The sequence below is a fragment of the Equus asinus genome, chromosome 1 (assembly GCF_041296235.1).
Source record: "Equus asinus isolate D_3611 breed Donkey chromosome 1, EquAss-T2T_v2, whole genome shotgun sequence".
Lineage (NCBI taxonomy): Eukaryota > Metazoa > Chordata > Mammalia > Perissodactyla > Equidae > Equus > Equus asinus.
The window spans coordinates 105,327,087-105,346,038 of NC_091790.1; the positions used below are offsets into that span (position 1 = coordinate 105,327,087).

Below are 18,952 nucleotides of genomic sequence, written 5' to 3' on the forward strand. Positions count from 1 at the left end.
CTCAATACATTAAATAGACCCTACTTCAGATCAGCTACCCTAAGTGGATTAAAATGCACGGGGGTGAAGAGACCACGATATTTATGGAATGACTATAATACAGCAGGCGCGGTGTTAGACGCGTGAACACGTGATTCTGGAAGCGTTTCACTCAGAGGAAGGCTGGCTTTGACGCAGTCGGATCTGGGCTCAAATCCAGGTTCCATCACTTACTAACTGCGTGGCCCTGGGACGCTGCTTAACTATGCTGAGCCTCCATTTCCTCAGCTGGAAATGAGAGATGATATCGCAAGATCATTCTGAGAATGAAACGAAATGATGCGTTTATGCAAAATGCTTATCAAATAGTACATAAGCTTATGTGAAATACTCCATTCATGCCGTCCACAGATTTCATTCCTATATTTGTGCTTACCACGTGCCAGGTGTTATTCTAGCCACTGGGGATATATCAGTGAACAAAACAACACTTCAAATTATCAGAGCACAGGGATTGAGAGCAATCTCTGAGATCAGACAAAACTGAGATCGAATCCTGCCATTTCCAGCCAGGTGATCTTGGAAGTTTCTTAATCTGTGCAATGGGGAGAACCCATATTCAGTGGTTGTGGGACAGGTGAAATGAAATAATATATATCAAATGCCAAGCACTCTTTGGCATGTAGGAAATGCTCAATAAATGGCAGCAATTTATTAATTTTTTTTATCATTAGAACTAATTTTCCTAAGAACCCTGGGAGGAAGATATTGTCGTCATTGATGGAAGAGAAAACTGCAGCTGAGTAGGATCAGACGCCTGGGGTCACAGAGCTGCTTGGGCATGGAGTCTGATTGGAAAGCCTGTGATCTTTACCCTGGGCTGCCTTCCATGTGAGCCTGTGGACATTTGCGCAGTCCGTCCACCTCTGTGACTCTGACGAGACTGGTTTATCGCGAATGTCTGTTGGAAAGTGTCAGATCTAGGGAGTGTGTAATGTGTTTTCTTTGTGTGTTTGTGTGTTTTGCTTGATTGATGCCATTTGTTTATAAAGTTGCATCTCGTCTTGACTTGACTGTCATATTCTGAACGCTCCACTTTATGACATCTTCTGAGGATCTACTTACACTGTTAATTTTATAAGGTGCAAAAAGTTAGCTGATGAGATGAATAGCGATTTGGAGCAATGTTTTATGGCTAATGCGTTAAATTCAATTGGATCGTGCAAAGGCCTACTTGTGTACATTTGAACTTGAACCTGGCTTCTCTCTCTGCTCTGAGTTGTGACTTTTCCATTCCTATCTATCTCTGGTCTCTTCCTCAATTCTCTCTTATTGGCCCAGGGTTGATGACATGATGCCTACATCTTTAAGAAGAATGCATCATCTCAACAAATTACAGGCCAATATGAAACTTGGGTGCAGTATTGGGCACGTGTGTAGCAAATGGTACAATGAACATTTATTTGGTGGTTGAATGCATCTCACATGTGAATTCAATGTTCTCCCCTCTCTGATAATGCTCTGCTTAACCATAAAAATCATTTGCAGAAAAAGCTGATGTTACTCCAGGGCTGCTAAGTCAAAATTCAGCACTTCCTCTCTTTCCTTGCCTCTAGACCCAAATCAAGTTTGATTTTCATTCTCTAGTCGGAAAAAATGAGCTTCTACTTCCATCCTTGACTTTTCACTAGAAACTAAGTACAAAAAAGCCATCATCAACAGCCCAGTGGACAGTCTTTTGGCTACTGAATTTGGTTAAGGCTATTTATCAGATAAATAACACAGTCCCCCAATAAGACCTCTACATTTTTTACATTTTAATATGTGTGAAATTAGGCTGCCCCTAACAGTTGATATATTTTTAATGTGATTGTATTTTCTTCCATTCCAAAAAAGCTGTTATTAAATTGGTGATGTAACTAAAATCAGTGGTTTCTTAGACGCATAATATAGGATAGATATTTCTCTTCTTCTTAGCAAGGGCTTGCTTCATTAGAGGTGCAGCTTCCAAAGGGGAGGCTCTAGAAAGGTCTGGGGCCTTGCCACTCTGGGAGCTTAATCAATTCCAAAGTCATTTTGCTCTGTGATTTTACAAAAAGCCCAATAGAACATTCACTGGGATAGAATTTCCTGTTTAGCTCTGAAAGGCTCACTTTGGAGAGTGCCCCTATGAAGCCCATACCACGCATTTCTTTCCTAACAGCTAGGAATGCTTGCTGGAAGGCAGGAGACCCGGAAGGCTGGGTCCCCCAGGTCCTGATGCCTTGAGACTGATTTTCTCTGGTAAGGTGAAATGGACCTCTGGGATTGATGTTTCAAGATTATCTCATTACTTTAGAGACTTCTCTGAATCTACTTCTCTGGTTCCTTTGATCAGCAAAAATAGCAATGGTGAGAATATTGATTAAAATGCCCTATACGTATTTATTTTGGTAAGGTTTACAGCTCTTCACAGTTTTCAGGTGTGGGGGGGCGGTTATATGCCTTCAAGAGAAATCTGTGAGCTTGATAGGGCAGGAATTACAGTTTCCATTTGCAGATGGAGAAATGAAGGTTCTGGAATTGTGACACATCTGTGGAGCATCCAGGAAATGAACTAGGTCTTTGAACTCAAGAAAGTGAGGGTGGTACGGGAGGATGGGTGTGGGCTTGGGGCTCAGATCTTGGTTTTGCCACTTACTAAAGGTGTCACCGCATGAAGCCAATTTAGCTCTCAGCATCCTGAGAGCTTGCTCATCTGCACAGCTGGGATAATCAAACCTACAGATTACAGGTAATCGAACCTGTGCTCGCGCAGGATCACAGATGCTACCAGCGCCATGGTGGAGGCTCAGTGCATGGGAGATATCATTATTTCCATTACTCCTTTGTAGAAATCACTTAGCATAAGCAACATTCAGCTAAAAACTACCGCCTCTCTAAGATCTAAGTCCGTTAAAGAGCTTTGCACACTGAAATGAGCCACACGAACATTAGTTAATGATATTATTTTGACAGAAGGGCGCACTAATTGGAATGTAAACTCTGCTTGTGGAACACAGATCTGAGAAGTCAAACTAGTTCTGAGGGAGCTGTCTGCGAACTGGTGGCTTGTACCTTATTTCTTCTTTAGAATTATCGCTGTTAATTAGGTTGCTCCGTTTGTTAATTGGCCCCTCTCCCATTCTTCAGAAGGAAGGTGCCAACAGTTTTGACTCGGGAGCCTACACAAGAAAAAATTTCCCTGTTCCCAGGAAAATGAAATACTCATGGATAAAGAATTAAAAAAAAAAAAAAAAAAGATGCAGTGGCCAGAGGAAAAAAACGTGACAGCTCAAAAATCCACGTTCTGTTTAGATGAGAGAGACCTTGGTTCTCTCTGGCTCCATCTTCCCAGGGAATTCCCCAAACTGGATTTTTTTTTTTTCACTTGCATATTTCTGCCCATCCCTTTAACTGTACAGGACAGGTTGCACTGCTGAGTTCTGCTGGGAGAGGAGGGTAGAAAGAAAGATTTCAGAGGGTGCGTTATCGTCAGTTCTTTAAGTTGGCCGTCTCTTTGGGGTGAAGACACTAATGCGATTAACCCTTTCGCTTCAGAAATGCGGGCGGTAAGGGAGCGGGAGAGGCGACCTTTGGCCGGGCAGCGAAGGTCTGGGCTGAACAATTGGCTGTCATAATGAGGGACAGCGCCGTGCTTCTGCTGATGGCACCGATCGGCTCTGAGCCCTGATTACGTCCCTCGTGTCATCAGCTCAGCCACTACAGAAGCAAGGCCTCGCATCAAATCCATCTCCGCGTAATCACCGCGGAACCGAGGGCCATCAGGGCTCATTAGCGCCATTTGCCATCCGGGACGCCCTGCTCCTCAGAAGGGAGAGGACTGAGGGCGAAGTCCGGGCCCATTCCGCCCAGCGACCCCCGCCACCCTACCTCTGACCAGTCACTGCAGAGGACAAAGCTCCAGAGCGCGCGCCGGGGGCGGGGGGGGCCTCGGGACTGCCGGGCGTTTATCTGCCCTCGGTGTTCCCATTAGGGTCTGTGGTGCGAGAGCCCTTCTTTTTGCAAACGTGCCACGTTTAGGTGTGTGCACCCGAAATGGCAGCACGGGGATCACCGCTGAGTCCCCGCTGCAAAGCAGAACCCATTGGAGGTGCTTCCTTTCGGATTTAAATCATTAGCTCCCGCTGGAAAACGTGCATAGGCAGGGATGTGAACTACTTCCTGCCGCGTTTCCCAAAGTGCGCTCTGCCAACGGCAATTCTGTGCAATGCTGTGTGGACAGTGAGTTTAGGAAAGCGGGCTTAAAAAGGTTAAAGAGGTTTGTGGCGCGTCAGCTCCGCGGGGCGGGTCGCCCACCTGGCTCCACTGTCACCAGCCGCGCGGGACACGTGTCCTCGGCGGCCAGGCCCGGATCGCCCCGCGCATCCCACTCGGGACCCCTCGTTTGTGCAGCGTCTTGAGGGGCTCGTTTTCCCCCCCACGAGGCGCACACTTAGGGAAAAACTGCTTTAATGCAATGGCCTCTCCCGAAATGAGGAAATAAAGCTCTCAATTGGGCTCAAAGGGGAAATTTGATATGTTAGTGGAAAGATTGAGGTTGTTTATTGTTGTTATTATTTTATCTTTATTACTCGGATGAAGCCAGGGTAAAATTCTTATGTTACTAACCCCATGAACATAGATTTCCCAGTCTCTAGAAGGAGCTTCTTTTAACAATGTTATTCTATTAAAAAATGCTATTTGATATGTATTTCACTCAACAGGATTGAATTTTTACACCTTTTACAAACTTTGTATAATAATATTTTCAAATGAGAAAATAAAATCTTTTGTCAGACTGTTCTGAGTTTTGGTCTAGAAAATATGGCCAAACCCGTTGGTTGGGCATATTACATAAATAGATTGCTCTGTTCCTAATATTTGGGGGAACATATAGAAACACCAACTCTGAATGTTTAGACGCCTACTCTGAATTTTCAACAAACGTGTTTGATTCTTCTTTATGCAAAATGTCCAAACAGTATATTCTTTTTGTATTTAAAAATGGTATTCTGTACATATGATTTTGTAGCTTTTTTTTTTCCCAATCAATATCTTGTAGTAAAAATGTAAAACTTGCACAGAAAGGACTCACCAACGCTATCATCTCAGTCACCTCGGGAAGGGAAAGCAAGGCACAGGAGAGAGAGGGTGTGAAGGTCTTAGCTCTATCAGTAATATTTTATTTCTTTTAAAAGTAAGCAAGAGAACCGAGGCTAATATGGAAAATTGATAACATCTAGGTACTTGAACAAGGATGTCTTTTGTATTATTTTTTTGTAAAAATTTTTTCCTTTATGTTTAATGTGTTTCATTATTAAAAATGAAATACAAGCATATATGTGAAACTTCCTAAATTCCTGATCCACTGGCTTTAGCTGGATCTGTCTGATGCCCTCATCTGCTCTGGTCACATGGTCAAAGTGACACACTCATCTCCTTTGCACAGGGTTTGAAGTGAGTTTTACAAACTCAGGCAGCTATAGCTTTGTTAGTTCTCTGACACAGACCTAATAAAACCCACAAAGGACTCAATGGACACTTATAGAGTAAATTTATTATATCTCAATTATATCTTTGGCTGAGATTTGCATTTATTATAACTTTATCTGCATTCACCTTGTAGTGGTTTTCTCTAAAAGATTCTCATCTTTCTATTTAAATTGTGTGTTGAATTACTTTAGCAACCCATAGTTTGGGGTCAGTTACTGGTTTTTCATCCTAAAAAGAATAGCTGTAACTTATTAGTTTTTAATACATTACTATAATTTATGAGATGCTTAAGACATCTCAGGCACTGAGCACTGCCCCTGCTAGTATCAAGTTAAGCCCACAACAAAAATAGGTGAGAAGTCTTATCCCTCTGGTTTTACTGATGAGGAAACAGAGGCCCAGAAAAGTTCTGTAATTTATCCAAGGCCACACAGCTTGAAATGTGTTCTGATCAGACCCACTTCCTTCAAAGCTCATGCTCTTAACTATTCTATTGCCTTCTAGAGACATCATTTAGCTTATTATCATCCAGAGGAACATCCTACTGTAAGCATCATGTTTCTTCAATTCTAAGACATATTTTTGACCGCATTTGAAAATTATGATATTACAATGATCTTCCAGTTGGTATGTACAAACGTGGTGCCGGTGGTGTTCCAACAGCCCACTGTTGAACAGAGGTGACTCACCATCAATGGTTTTGTGCGGTCAAGGTTGTATCCTCTAAGCCACAGTGCACAGGCTGCTGTTAGTATCAGTAGATTGTTTTCCTTCAATCGTGGCATTGTGGTCATTTTAGGAGGCAGCCACTATCCTACACTGTGGCAGCAAACCCCTCCTTCTCACCGAACCATCTCAGCTCAGCCCTCATTCCTTCATGGAATGGTGTGTGTATTCTTGGGTAACCTGAATAGGTAAGTCCCTTTAATTCTTTCTTCTTTTTATATATTAAGAAAATGTTATATGGGTGACTGGGTCAAAAGGTACAAACTTCCAGAGATGAAATAAATAAGTCATGGGGATATAATATATAGCATAGTGACAATGCTTATTAATTCTATATTGCATATTCGAAAGTTTCTAAAAGAGTAGATCTTAAAATTCTTATCACAAGAAAAAACATTTTGTTACTATGTATGTGACGAATGTTAACTAGACTTAGTATGGTGATCATTTCACAACATACACAAATATCAAATCCTGTTGTACACCTGAAACTAATATAATGTTATATGTCAATTATACCTAATAAAATTTTTTTTAAAATAATGTCTAGTTGATTTTTACAGACTGAAGGGAGGATCTTTGACTTGACTCGCTGCCACTTAAGACAATTTCGCAGTGGTCGAGAACGAATTTCAACAGGAAACATCCTGAGCTTCAGTTAAAATGTAAAATGCTTTCTCTGGCCCCAGGATAAAATAAACTTTCATTTGCTTTTACTTTTCTGCAATAATGCCAATAAGGAGATACTGCCAGGGGCACCAGGCAAGCCAATTCTATAGCTGAGCAAATCGATGGTAAATCTACTTGCCAAATCCTGAACATACCCACTGAATGAGCGTTAGGAACACACACACACACTCACACACACAGCTACTGAACTATCCAGGGCAAGGATGAGATTTCCTTAAAATAACTTAATGTCTTACTACTAAGATTCTCACATTCTCAGACTCCTCACACTCAGACAGGTTTGTGCACACTCATGAACTAAAAGCGTTTGCATTTTGACTAATAATAACAGATAGCTCTTATTAAGTGATAGCATTAATGAGTAATGACTGTGTGCCTGACCCTGTTCTAAGCACTTTAATCCTAGGAGCTGGTGCTAAAAAATTATTATCCTCAGTTTTCAGATGAAGAAATTGAGGCACAGAGAGGGTAAGTCGATTGCCCAAGGTCTCACAACAGGTAAATGGTGGGCTGGTTCCAGAGGCCATTCTCTTTGCCTGTACGCTGTGCTGCCAAATACAGGTTTCCAGAAAATGCTAGACAAAACTCTAAACTATGACGGTGATGATGATGATGCTAATTACGGCAACCATTTATTGAGTCTTTGTGCACTCAGTTACTATTGTAGGCTTTTTTCACACATTTTCTCATTTAATCTTCATAATCTAGGGGCCTAGATTTTATTCTCCTTATTTTATAATGAAATTGATGCTCAGAGAGCTCAAGCAATTTGCTCAAGGTCACAGAGCTAGTTATTGGGCAACCCGGGATTCAGACAAGTGTATAGCTTAGCACTCATTCCATTGCCTAGCTTCCACACTTGCACGAGTTCCTGATCTGCTAAGTGAAGAGAACTAGAATGGTCTTCTCATCAATGCCATAGCCGTTATCAATTTCATGATCACTAATTACCAGTAAAATATCTGCTACTTCCTTATTTCAGAGTAGAGTTAGGTAGAATACATGTTTAAAATACTTTAACATCCCTGGGTAAGATATGAGCTTTGTGGCTTTAGGATGTAGGATTTCTGTTAAAATTAATTACTCTTTGGAACAATGTCTGACTTCTGAATTAACTGCAAATAAATGGCAGGGTCAGAAAGGTGACAGAAACTTTTTCTCTATATTTGCTTGTAACTACTGGTTGAAAAAAAAAAATCCTTAAATGTATGAAGATTTCCCATCCCTTTAAATTTACTGAGATCCAGTAAATGGAAACACAGTCAGATTCCAAGACAGTGAAGCAAAAGCATAGCCCTAGGTGGTGAGATTTCTTCTTGTTGAGAGTGGAAGGCCGAGTCTGCAGGAACATTCCAGGGGGTGGGCATCTGCCCAGCCGAGGAAGCCGACCTAGGACCACTTGCCCTGGGAGCACAAGCCGCTGGCCCAGGCTGCCCCACAGAGGTTCCGTTAGAACTTTGAGGATGTCTCCGGCTTACATAGGTTAAGTCATAGCCCCAAGGTCATAAGACGAGAAAGACGTAGAGCCTAAAGTCAGCCCCAGGCAGGTCTGAATTCGGTCAGGGCTCTTACCTACTGGGTGATCCCACTTTGGTTTCCAGGTAGCCAAGAGCATCTTAGCAGTGGGGAGCAAGGATCAGGGCATTTCTGGGAACAGAATGCCCCTGCTTGGTGCCTTCTTAACAGATCTGCCTCACTAAATTATCAGAGGAGGAAAACATGCTTTTCAAACTTAGGTTTAGATTTTAATGTTATTACTCCCAGGTGAACTTTCCAATGTAACAAATAGCTGGCGTCAAGAACTCAAATGAAAGAATCTCTAAAGATATTAAGAGTTTTCTCTTTGTGCCTTTTCTGGGAAAGCTCTGTGGAGATTTTTAAGGAACTGAAAATGGGCTGGGTGTAGTAACCCTGGTTTCCACGATATTTTGAGGAAGACTGATTATATTAACCTCATTCCAATGTATTCTTGCCTTTTGTACCACATTAATACAAGCCAAAGGAATACACACGCGCGCACACACACACACACACAAGAAAGAATTTTGTGGTTCTTTGGTGTAATTTGACTACCTCATAAGGCTCAAACAAGAATCTTTGCTCCAAGAGATGCAGTGCATGCATCTTTTTCTGGGAGGCTGATTATGTTTATATTACAAAGATTAAAAAAAAACCCAAACAGTGCTACATGAATGTGGCCAATTCATCTACTTGGGAAATTTGAGTGTCTTGATCTCTTCTTGCACTGGAGGGGGGGGACCAGATGCCACTGGGCATGTGTCGAAAACTCTCAGACAAGACTTCATGAGTGGGCATTATTGATTTCTCTGTAAATGTAATTTTTTTTCACTTTAGGAGCTTTGTGTACCATATCAAATCAACTATCATAACACAGTTTCTAAAATAAAAAAAGTTAAAGTAAAATCAACTCTCATTCAATCAATGCAGAGTACCCATGAAACTTCTGCTTTGAAGCCCGTTTTCTTATGGGCACTTGTGGGTTGGGAGAGCTATCCTTGGGATGGGAGCTGGCAAAGGCCATACAAAGCAAAAGCTGTGACTCTAGCCCCTGAGAAGGAGGAGGATTTGTAACTGGCAAAACGATCAGCCATTAAGTCATCGGAAGAATAAACTCCTAATAATTCCTTCTAAACAATAAAGCATTTTCTCCATCACAAATACTCAAGTGGTGGGCATACTGGTACATTTGACTTGGACCCTGGAACAGAAAAATCAGAGGGAAGTACACATCAGTGGTTATGATGTCTATCTTGAACTCTTACAATTGACATCTCAAGGGCCAGTCGCCTGGCAGGAATGAATCGGGGTGTTCTATTTTGGGCACAACTCTAGGCAACAGCTTCTAGAATCGACCAGATCTGAGCATGAGTTATGGATATTATAACTAACTTGTCCTCCACACCAATACCCCATCCCTCCAGAAATCTTAATAGGCTTTTGAGAGCCTCTATTTAGAGCCGGCTGCATAAAATGATCCTTTGATGAAAAGGGATTGGAACAAGGGTTAAAGCTGACATTGAAAGGTGACTGTGGAGGGCACGGTGTTCATACAACCCTCCTTTAATATGTGTGGTGTGCACCTGTGATAAGATGATTCATTACCTGGGGCTGCTCTCTGACAAGCTCCATTGTTCAGCCCTCGGGGTTCTGACGGGACAATCCTGCACCCGCCCGGGAAATATAACAAGGTCAGCTTTTTTTCCCTGGGACGTGGATGGAGACAGTTTAGCTTATAATGCATCTCTGTTTACTCTCTATGTAAAATAAAAACAGGGTTCAAGACACTGCAATTTCTGTTCTCCACGGAGCAGGCCACGCAGAGGGTAGGAAACTCACTGTGGGGTAAATGAGTCTGGGAGGACAAATCTTGGCAAGGATGCAAGCTGCTTCTCTCTGTGTTTCATCAGCAGAAACAGCAGAATCTGAGAATGAGGCGCCCCAACCACTGAGGCTGGGCTGTGTGTCAGGCCTGTGAATGGAGGGCATCCCTGACACCATCGGCTTCAACTCTTGTTTGCTGTTCATGCAGCTTTTATTTTATTCAGGTTTATGGGGCTCTTGAAGAGGGAGCCACCCTCCTGGACGCTCTGTCAGTGTCTTGGTGATCGCTATGTGAGCACATTAGCAGTGTAAGGGACCAGGCGTGCTGCCCACCACATGAGGAAGGCTCGCTGGCCCTGGAGGGACTGGAGTAAACCCAGGCGCACACAAAAGGCCACCAAGCTTTGTGAGAATCATCAGGAGGCCGGGCAGGTGCAGCCGACTGGCAGCCGGCTTCACTCTCACTCACCCCTTTTCTTCGTTGTTTTCACAGAACTTTTTCAGTTGTTGCCCATGAACTTCTCATAGACTCAAAAACTGGCTTTATTAAGGCTAATTTAGAAAGCTTGGAGCAATTAGGGAGGGAAACTTACCAGTTTCCTCCATTATCCAAGTTAAAAAAAAAGTGAAAAAATAAAAAGACAAAACCGAAATTTTATTTTAAAAATGTAACCTTTTTTTTAAAGAGTGCCCCAGTCTTGAAAAGTAATTTCTTCCATTAAGGTCATAACATGAGCCATCGTATAGAAATAAAACCAAAATAAAACTTAGACATTCTAGGCGGAAGGAAAAAAATTCTCGCTTCTAAAATATAGAAACACCTCCCAAACCTTCTCCTATTCTTGACATTGCTAGTAAACATTATTTATTTGCCTCGAATGGATGCGGTTACATATCACTGTCATGCAAAAGAAATTCATTTCCTTTCCGAGTTCAATCTGCCATAAAAATTCACTCTTGTCCCCATCTCCCACTCACCTGTCCTTGTGCATTAGTAACTAGTTGACCCGTGACCCCCTGAAGACTGGAGAGGGCATTGCCAAAGGCCTGTGAGCTTGCTATGGAGCCCATGGCTGCTGCTGCTGCAGCCGCTGCAGCCTGACTTGCTAGTGGATTATTAACCAGCTGCAAAGAGAGAAAAGATCAGGGTGAAACCACTGAGAGAGGCACAGACAGCACAGGATACAATATTCACTCAGCAGGACGTTCTCGCCCCATTTCGCTCATGCAAAGGGCCCCAAACCCCCCGGAGGGGCCTGGGGAACATTTCCTCTCAAGCTGTGGGGTTTGGAGGAGGTTGGAAGGAAAATACTTTCCACCAACCCTGGGCTGCTAAATGGAGCTGGATTTAGGACTAGCCCCAGGAGAGGGTGAGGTGGGCCCCAGGGGTGAGGCGGGCCCTTAGGATCTTCCCAGGTAGAGAAAGGATTTTGAAGTCCCTGGATTTTGTCCTCTAGCCGAAATAAAACTCTGAGGAAGTGTCAAGTTTCCTTGAGGTAACAGAACGTGGCATTAAAAAGGATGGGGTGGGAGTGGAAGAGAGGAATAGATTTTAAGGATTTCTGCAAGTGAATTTATCATTTCCATTTGTGAATTTGCAGTTTCTTTTAGGGTCATTGGTTGTGGCAGATGCCTCCCTCCACCTCTTTCTCCAAGGAAAAAGGGATCCAAAGTTAGTAGAAATGGAAACTTCTAGCCTCTCTGAGGCTGAGTCTAGGGTTGGGACCTTCTGGGGGCCTCATCCTGACCATGGAACTCAAAGCCAATGAGAAAGGTCCTTTGGTGAATGGTCAGGTTGACATCTGCTTGCTGTTTTTGCTAATATATGGCCTTCCTGGCCTCTTTCCTGGGACAAGAGGGAAACAGGGAGGAGAATTTGACTGCTGGGGGGGAACCTGTTCAAGGAGGAGGTTATGGCTGCCAAAATCTGTTTTTTCACGGAGACCAATTCAATATTCTTTATCCTGCCAATTTTCCACGCCACAGGTTTTCAGGCCTTCTGACCATGAGGCAGAAGTGTGGCTTGAACTAAAATCTGCATTTAGGTTAATGACTAGATATAAATTCAAGAAACATTTAAACTATTTTCACAGTATTGGTTTTGATACATGAATTTCATTTGTATTTATTCTAGGGTGTTATTTTTTCCCATACAGTTTCTCTCAAGTACAACAATTGTTGTGTATAATAATGCATTTTCCATCACCAGTTCCCACATCCATGAAATTCCTGCATTTTAGCAGAAACCTGCCAAGACTAAGTCTTGGTGGAAAAAAAATTAATGCCATACTTAATTCAAGTCCTACAAGCTCTTTTAAAGAGGCCTTTCTTTTACTTTCTCCATTCTCTGTCTCAGTCTTTTTCTTTCTCTCTTTATTTTCCTTCTTTCCTCTTTCTTTCTTATCCTCAAAACACGTTTTATTACTTAATTCCTTTGGAAATTTGCCTAGAGTTTGTATCATCTGATGAGGAGGGAAATACTAATTGTCAGAGGAAACATCAAAAAGGGCAGGAATTTAATAATTCTTTTTTCATTAGTGTGATATCCTCATCTTATTGGTTTCTTTATTCATTTATAACCAAATCTCACATAACAAGTCCTATTGTAATTCCATTGACCCAGCACATTTTTTTAGAAATGAAAATCCATTTTAAGCTCGTGACTTTTTGTGTCTTTTGCCTTTATCTCTCTCCTAAAAGACGACAATTGTTTTCTTTTTAAGGAGAAAAAATTCTCATTCATCGGCCTAAAGAGAAACCCTGTCTTATCCCAGATTACCACCATGGGATTTAAAATTCAGGTTGGCCTTGCTTGATCTTAATTTTCTGAGCATGGTTTTATAGTGTATATGAGGCAAGTAATGGTATACGTAGAGAGAAAACTCTCCTTGTTTTTGGCTTAACCACCTAAGGTGCAAGAGTTCATACTGTGGGTTTTTTTTTTTTTTTCACTCCTAAAGTGAGAAGACCCCTGGAGGGATATTTTCCCCCAAATGCCAGGACAGACACTGCTCCTCTGTACACCAAATTCAGGTCATCTGCCTGCTGCTGTGTTTCCACTTCTTTTATGCAACACAAGCTGAAATCATCATGAAATTCCTGTGTTCAGGGAGATCTCACAATAAGCTTCTTAATCCTCAAAGAAATATCAAGTTAGGTGCAGTTTAGTTTTAGTGTCGAATTTGCCCATGAATTTGCGGTGAAAAGTTTAAATCAGAACATACAGAATGCCTCTGAAGAAGACGGACAGTGACTCCTATTGAATGAAGAGAAAACATTTTTAGAAATTGTAAGACGTTTCCCTAATGTCTAGGTCAATCAACAATTTACATAGGAAATTCTCAAATTACTCTCTGGATACAATACAATACTGCACATTGAGAATTCCCTACGTTTAGGACACTAGTGTGTTGTTCAGCTATAGTCCTATGTATTTGCTGTAAATTTAGGCATTACATAAACTATTGTTCTGAATATAAAATACAGTGTTTACTTAAACGTGGGCTGCCGAGGCTTTGCGTCATGGGGCCAGGAATGGGTGCACGTCTACCGTTTCAGAAGATTGTTTGAGCAACCGAAAATATACACATTTTGTCCAGGTTTAATGTTTATTTCCTCTATATCCTGGTCCTAGGTTGAAATACAGTTTGTTCCTCTTTTTTGCTGCTTTTCCCTCTTAATGGAGCAAATGCCAACTCGATGACTCTCTTATTTCCTATCCTGCATCCCTAGGTTTTTGCGAAAGGCATGCAGGCTCTGGGGAGATGCCTCCTGGCCCCCAGAAGCAGAGCTAGAAGAAAGGTGAGGGAGTGTGGTATCCACAGACAGCGGGTACAAGTCAGTCTGCAAGCTGACAGTATTCAGGTAGACCCTTGGTTGAGGAACACAGATTCCTAAATATCTTTTGGCTTTTCTGTCTGGGACTGCCAAGGCAGGGATGTAATATGCATTAAGATATGTGGCAGGGATGGGGGAAGGGATGGTCGGGAAACCATACGTGCTCTCTTCATCACCTCAGGTCATGTCACTCTGTATTGTCCCCAGTCATGTCATATTAGCCGTGTTCCTATCAATACTTCTCCTTGATTGGAGACTCAGCGTAGAGTTGGACAGCGGGGAGCCCAGGCACAATAAATGCACATAATGAGCATGTTAACGTTCCAGGACCAACTGGATATTTTGAAGTTGCTGCCAAATTTATGCCTTCAGATCTTTCACTGCTAATGTACCTAACCAGCAAAGGATGGCCCAAATGAAGTCTGACTGTATTACATACTTGTGCTTTCAACAGACCAGCTTGAAAGACATGCTGAATTCTGGTGCACGCTTCTTTATAAATGTGGAAGCTCTCGAAGCCAGGATTTGCAAAGGGCTAGAATTCTCATGCTACATCCAAATGGATTCTGGGCCTTGAGTACATCAAGTTCTGGAATCCTCAGATAGCCCAAAAACTTACTAATAGAAACACTAATTTCTTAAGATAGTCCCCTGCCCCTTGCCCCTGAATTTTAGAGAATAAAATAAAAGAATAATTTAAAAAAATAGTTTTGAACCAGTAAGGAAGGACTCCAAACCTCACAGAACCCTGCCCATCCATTCTTGTAGTTGAGGGCATCAGCTCTGAAGGCAGACTGCCTTGGCTTGTGACTTTAAGTACACCACGTCTCATTTGTAAGGATTCCCTTGTAAATCCTAAGGGATTTTTTTTTTTTACAATGGTTTATTTCTCTATTCACATATCAATATGGATACTGGGTGCTCATTGCATCATGAGAATAAATCCGTATTCCCAAATCTAAAGGGCTTTTTGCACATTCTTGTTGTCTGTGGACACTAAATGGTGATGAGAAGAAAAACTTTGATAAAGTCTTTTCAAGGAGCACTCTTAGATGATATCATATGTATGACATCACATGAGTGTCACCCTAGATGATGTCACTACATGATGGAAGGGTGTCTTTCTCCAAGTCTTGCCCTACCATCTTCACATTCTCTGAAAGATTCACATCCTACAGCTTCCTAAAGAATCTGAGTATTTCTTGAATTTGAGTATTAGTAGTCATAATACTTTTCATGAAAATTTTCTGGTTATATTATTCTGTTATTACAAATATTATTTACAAAAATATGGCAGCATGATGAGGCAATTTAGCTATGGTGGTATATTCCTATGTTTATGTCTTTATTCCAAGAGGGCCTTACGAAGGCAGCAGGCTCAAAACCTTTCTTTGGAGTGTAATTGGCCATGATCTATAATTTTATCATTCTCCTCATGAGCTATGTGGATTTTATAGAGTATGGATTTTGGAGCAGCTCTTTTGTTACTAACTTTTCAATTTAGAACCCTGAAATTATGGTGCCATTTGTTTTTAAATGAGCACGTTCAGAAATGCATTCATCACAATTCGCTACTCATTGAATAACTTGCAGTGGCTGCCTGGAAACAGGAGGGCCAACGTGGCTTTTCAAGTTCATTTATATACATTAGGTCCTTGACTTCTCTTATACTGTGCATGTGAAAACCGTGCCTCTTGGTTCCTTGGAACTCTTTTAACCAAATCAGTACTTCCACTTCTTACCCTCAATTTTCTCTTAAAAGGTCAAGGAAATACCCATAGACAAATTCTGGAAGGGTGGCCATATTCATCTCAACAACCTCCTTGATGTGTATTTATACTACCAGGCTTTCCCCCTTGGTGTCATGATTATTATATGTTATAAAACCCTTGTAACAGAAATTGGTTTTGTGAGGTTTTCTATTGAGCCAAGCTTTGTCACTTGCTCTCTGCCCACTTCCCTGCAGAGAAGGCAACGTGCTGGATGCTGACCATCCAACTTTCTGGCAACAGAAATCTCCATTACTGTTGCTGAGAAGTGTCAGGCTGGAGTGCTGAGATTTGCCGGGATGACTGAGGCACTGCAATATCCGAAAATACCTTTGATTCATCAATATAAAATCACATTGATTTCCGTATAGTTTTAGAATTAATTATATTTTACTTTTCTTTTATGGTAAAACTGTAAGTATAACAACTTTCTATTAGTGCTCCAACATCCAGCCGCGTTGGCTAACAGAGGAATTTTTAAGATGACCTAATGTCTGAGGTTGGGTTCCCCTGAAACCGGATGGAGAAGGGAGAAATTCCATCCTGCAGGGGCTCTGGAGCATGAGTTAAGCCTCAGAGCAGTCCCAACCCAAGGCAAGGAAGCTAGGCCTTCACACTCCACATCTGACAGGACCAGTTAACAGCCTCTGGGGTCAAGGTGAGGTTAGAAATCAAATCCCTGGGCACTGGTGGCACTTTGCTCTTGGGGTAAAGTGGAGCCCTTGGAAGAAGAGCTGCAGGTGCCGGTTGTTGAAAGCCCCTCAAAGGGGTGGGGGCAACTCATGAAAAGAGGGATTCCAGGGGACCTGGGCGGGCCATTTACATTGCCTGCTACAGTGCAAACGTCACTTCCTTTCACTCATTAATGTCCTCATCCTACAAACATTTATTCAGTGCCCACTCTACTTTGGGCACTGTGTCAATGACAGATTGACATAGTCCCTACCCTCATGGGGCTTATAGTCGAACGGGGAAAGAGATTTTGGTGGGAAGAGAAATAGGAGAAGATGAGCTGGCCAGGGAGTGGTATCCAGACCTGGGGGGGTGGCAGTGTCGGGGGTCAGTGAGAGAAGAAGTGATGAGTTCAAAGAGACCTGGGAAGGACAGCTCTGAGTCTGTGCCCCTGCACTTGCTCGGGGTTGCACACGAATGTGACTGGCAGTGAATGAGCCATTCTACCCGAAAGAGGAAGCAGCACAGTGTGAGGATTAAGAGCTTGAATTTGGGAACCAGATTGCCTGAGTTCCAGTTTCAGGGCTGCCAGTGACTGGTTGTACCTTTCTCCTATGGCTTGAATATTTGTCCCCTCTCAACGCCCCCAGTTTCATGTGTAGAAGTCCTAACCCTCAAAGATGATGGTATTAGGAAGTGGGGTCTTTGTGGGGCGCCTCAGTCACAAGAGTAGAGCCCTCATCAGTGGGATTAGTGCCCTTATAAAAGAGACCCCATGGAAATCTCTAGCCCCTTCTACCTCTTGAAGACGCAAGGAGAAGACGCTGTGAACCAGGAAGGGCGCTCTCACCGGAACTCAACCATGCTGGTGCCTTGCTCTTGAACCCCCAGCCTCCAGAACTGTGAGAAGTAAATTTCTGTTGTTTATAAGCCACCCAGTCGGTAGCATTTCTTTATGGCAGCCCAAACAGACTAAGACACTTTCTGTGTCCCAGTTCTTTCAGTTTTAGTAAGACGGGAATAACAATAGTGGTAATGACTTCATAGGGTTATTGTGAAAACTACGCGTGCAAAATATTAGAAGGGTTCCTGGCATACAGTAAGCGCTATATAAGTGTTGCTATAAAATTTTATTCTTTCTAGGAACTTCTGGTCGTACTGTTGTTTTAGAACTGAGCCCCCTCTGCCCCTCATTGGTGGTCGCATTTGCCTTTGGGCGAATCCTCAGCTTCATCAGGATGTTCGCATTTGCTGGTTGTATGTCTGCAACTCTCTTTCCCTTCACACGTGTCTTCCCTGCAGTCACCTCCTTGAAGACACCTTCCTTGACTACCCCATCTAAATAGCATTCCCTTTCTTTTAGAGATTCGTGCCAAAACGTGTGAGGAAATGATAGGATGTCTGGGATTCATTTCAAAATAATCCATGGTGGCGTGGGGACAGTGGGCGGGGCTAGAGAAGAGGGTCTTGGGTCGATCATTGTAGAAGCAGAGTGGTGAATATATATAGTTCATTATACAATTTTTTCTGCTTTTATATATACTTGCAATTTTCCATAATAAAAAGTTTTTTAAAATTCCCTTCCACTCTCCATCTAGTTGTGTCACTTAATACACAGCACTTATAGAGTCTATTATAGTACTCATTGGTTTATTCTCTTCATCCCTCTCTCTAGAACGTAGATTTTGGTCCACTCCTATATCTTCAGCTCCTTCAACAGTACCAGGCACCCAGTAGGCCCTCAATCAACGTTTATTGAAGGAACATATGAAGGGGTGAGTCAAAGATATCTAGGCCTGACTGGGACCTTGGTGGGAGTTTGATCCTTCAATATTTACAGAAAAGAATAAAAGTTTTGGAGGCAAATTTGTCTAAACTCTTCTTTCTTTAAATATATCACCACATTTTTCAGTCTCTCACCCCATACTGGACTGACTAGTCAGAGTCTCAAACATGGATGACTCAGTCCTGAGGGTTCTTGAATAATCCTGATGAGTCCATTCAGCACCAGCACTCACAGCCTTCCTCTCGGCTGCCCAGGCGGATTCCCACAGGGTGAAAATGGGCACCAAACAGTCTTTCTGACTAGTTGGGAATACTCCAGGATATGCAACTCAACAATGGCAGCATCTAGAGATGAAGGCCCAGCGAGTTCCTGGATATCTTGGACCAAAAGCCCCCTGATGGCCCTAGAAACTGCACAGCTGGAATGGAATGGGTACAGGGCTGGGCGGAGGGCTTAATCTCTGGGTTTGATGTTATTTGGGAGCTGAAGGATAAGGTGGCAGCGAGTGAGGGCTTTTCTAGTTTTATCCTTGGGCTGTGGTGGTGGCGATGGAGTTGGGCTATGGAGCCTGTATTCCCCCCGCCACCCCTAGCCTCGTGGGCTAGAGCAAAGCCCATGTTGACAGCAGCCTGGGGGA

General features: G+C 42.6%; 1 protein-coding gene across 2 annotated transcripts in view; it reads right to left on the reverse strand.

Moving 5' to 3' along the window:
- POU6F2 (POU class 6 homeobox 2) overlaps positions 1-18,952 on the reverse strand; it is a 450,158-nt gene that overhangs the window by 39,276 nt on the left and 391,930 nt on the right. The window contains exon 6 of one of the 2 annotated variants that reach the window (XM_070504519.1): positions 11,230-11,376. The exons of the other annotated variant lie outside the window; for it this stretch is intronic. Coding sequence (XP_070360620.1) covers positions 11,230-11,376 — 147 coding nt within the window. The remainder of the gene's footprint in view (positions 1-11,229; positions 11,377-18,952) is intronic. 2 annotated transcript variants of the gene reach the window in all.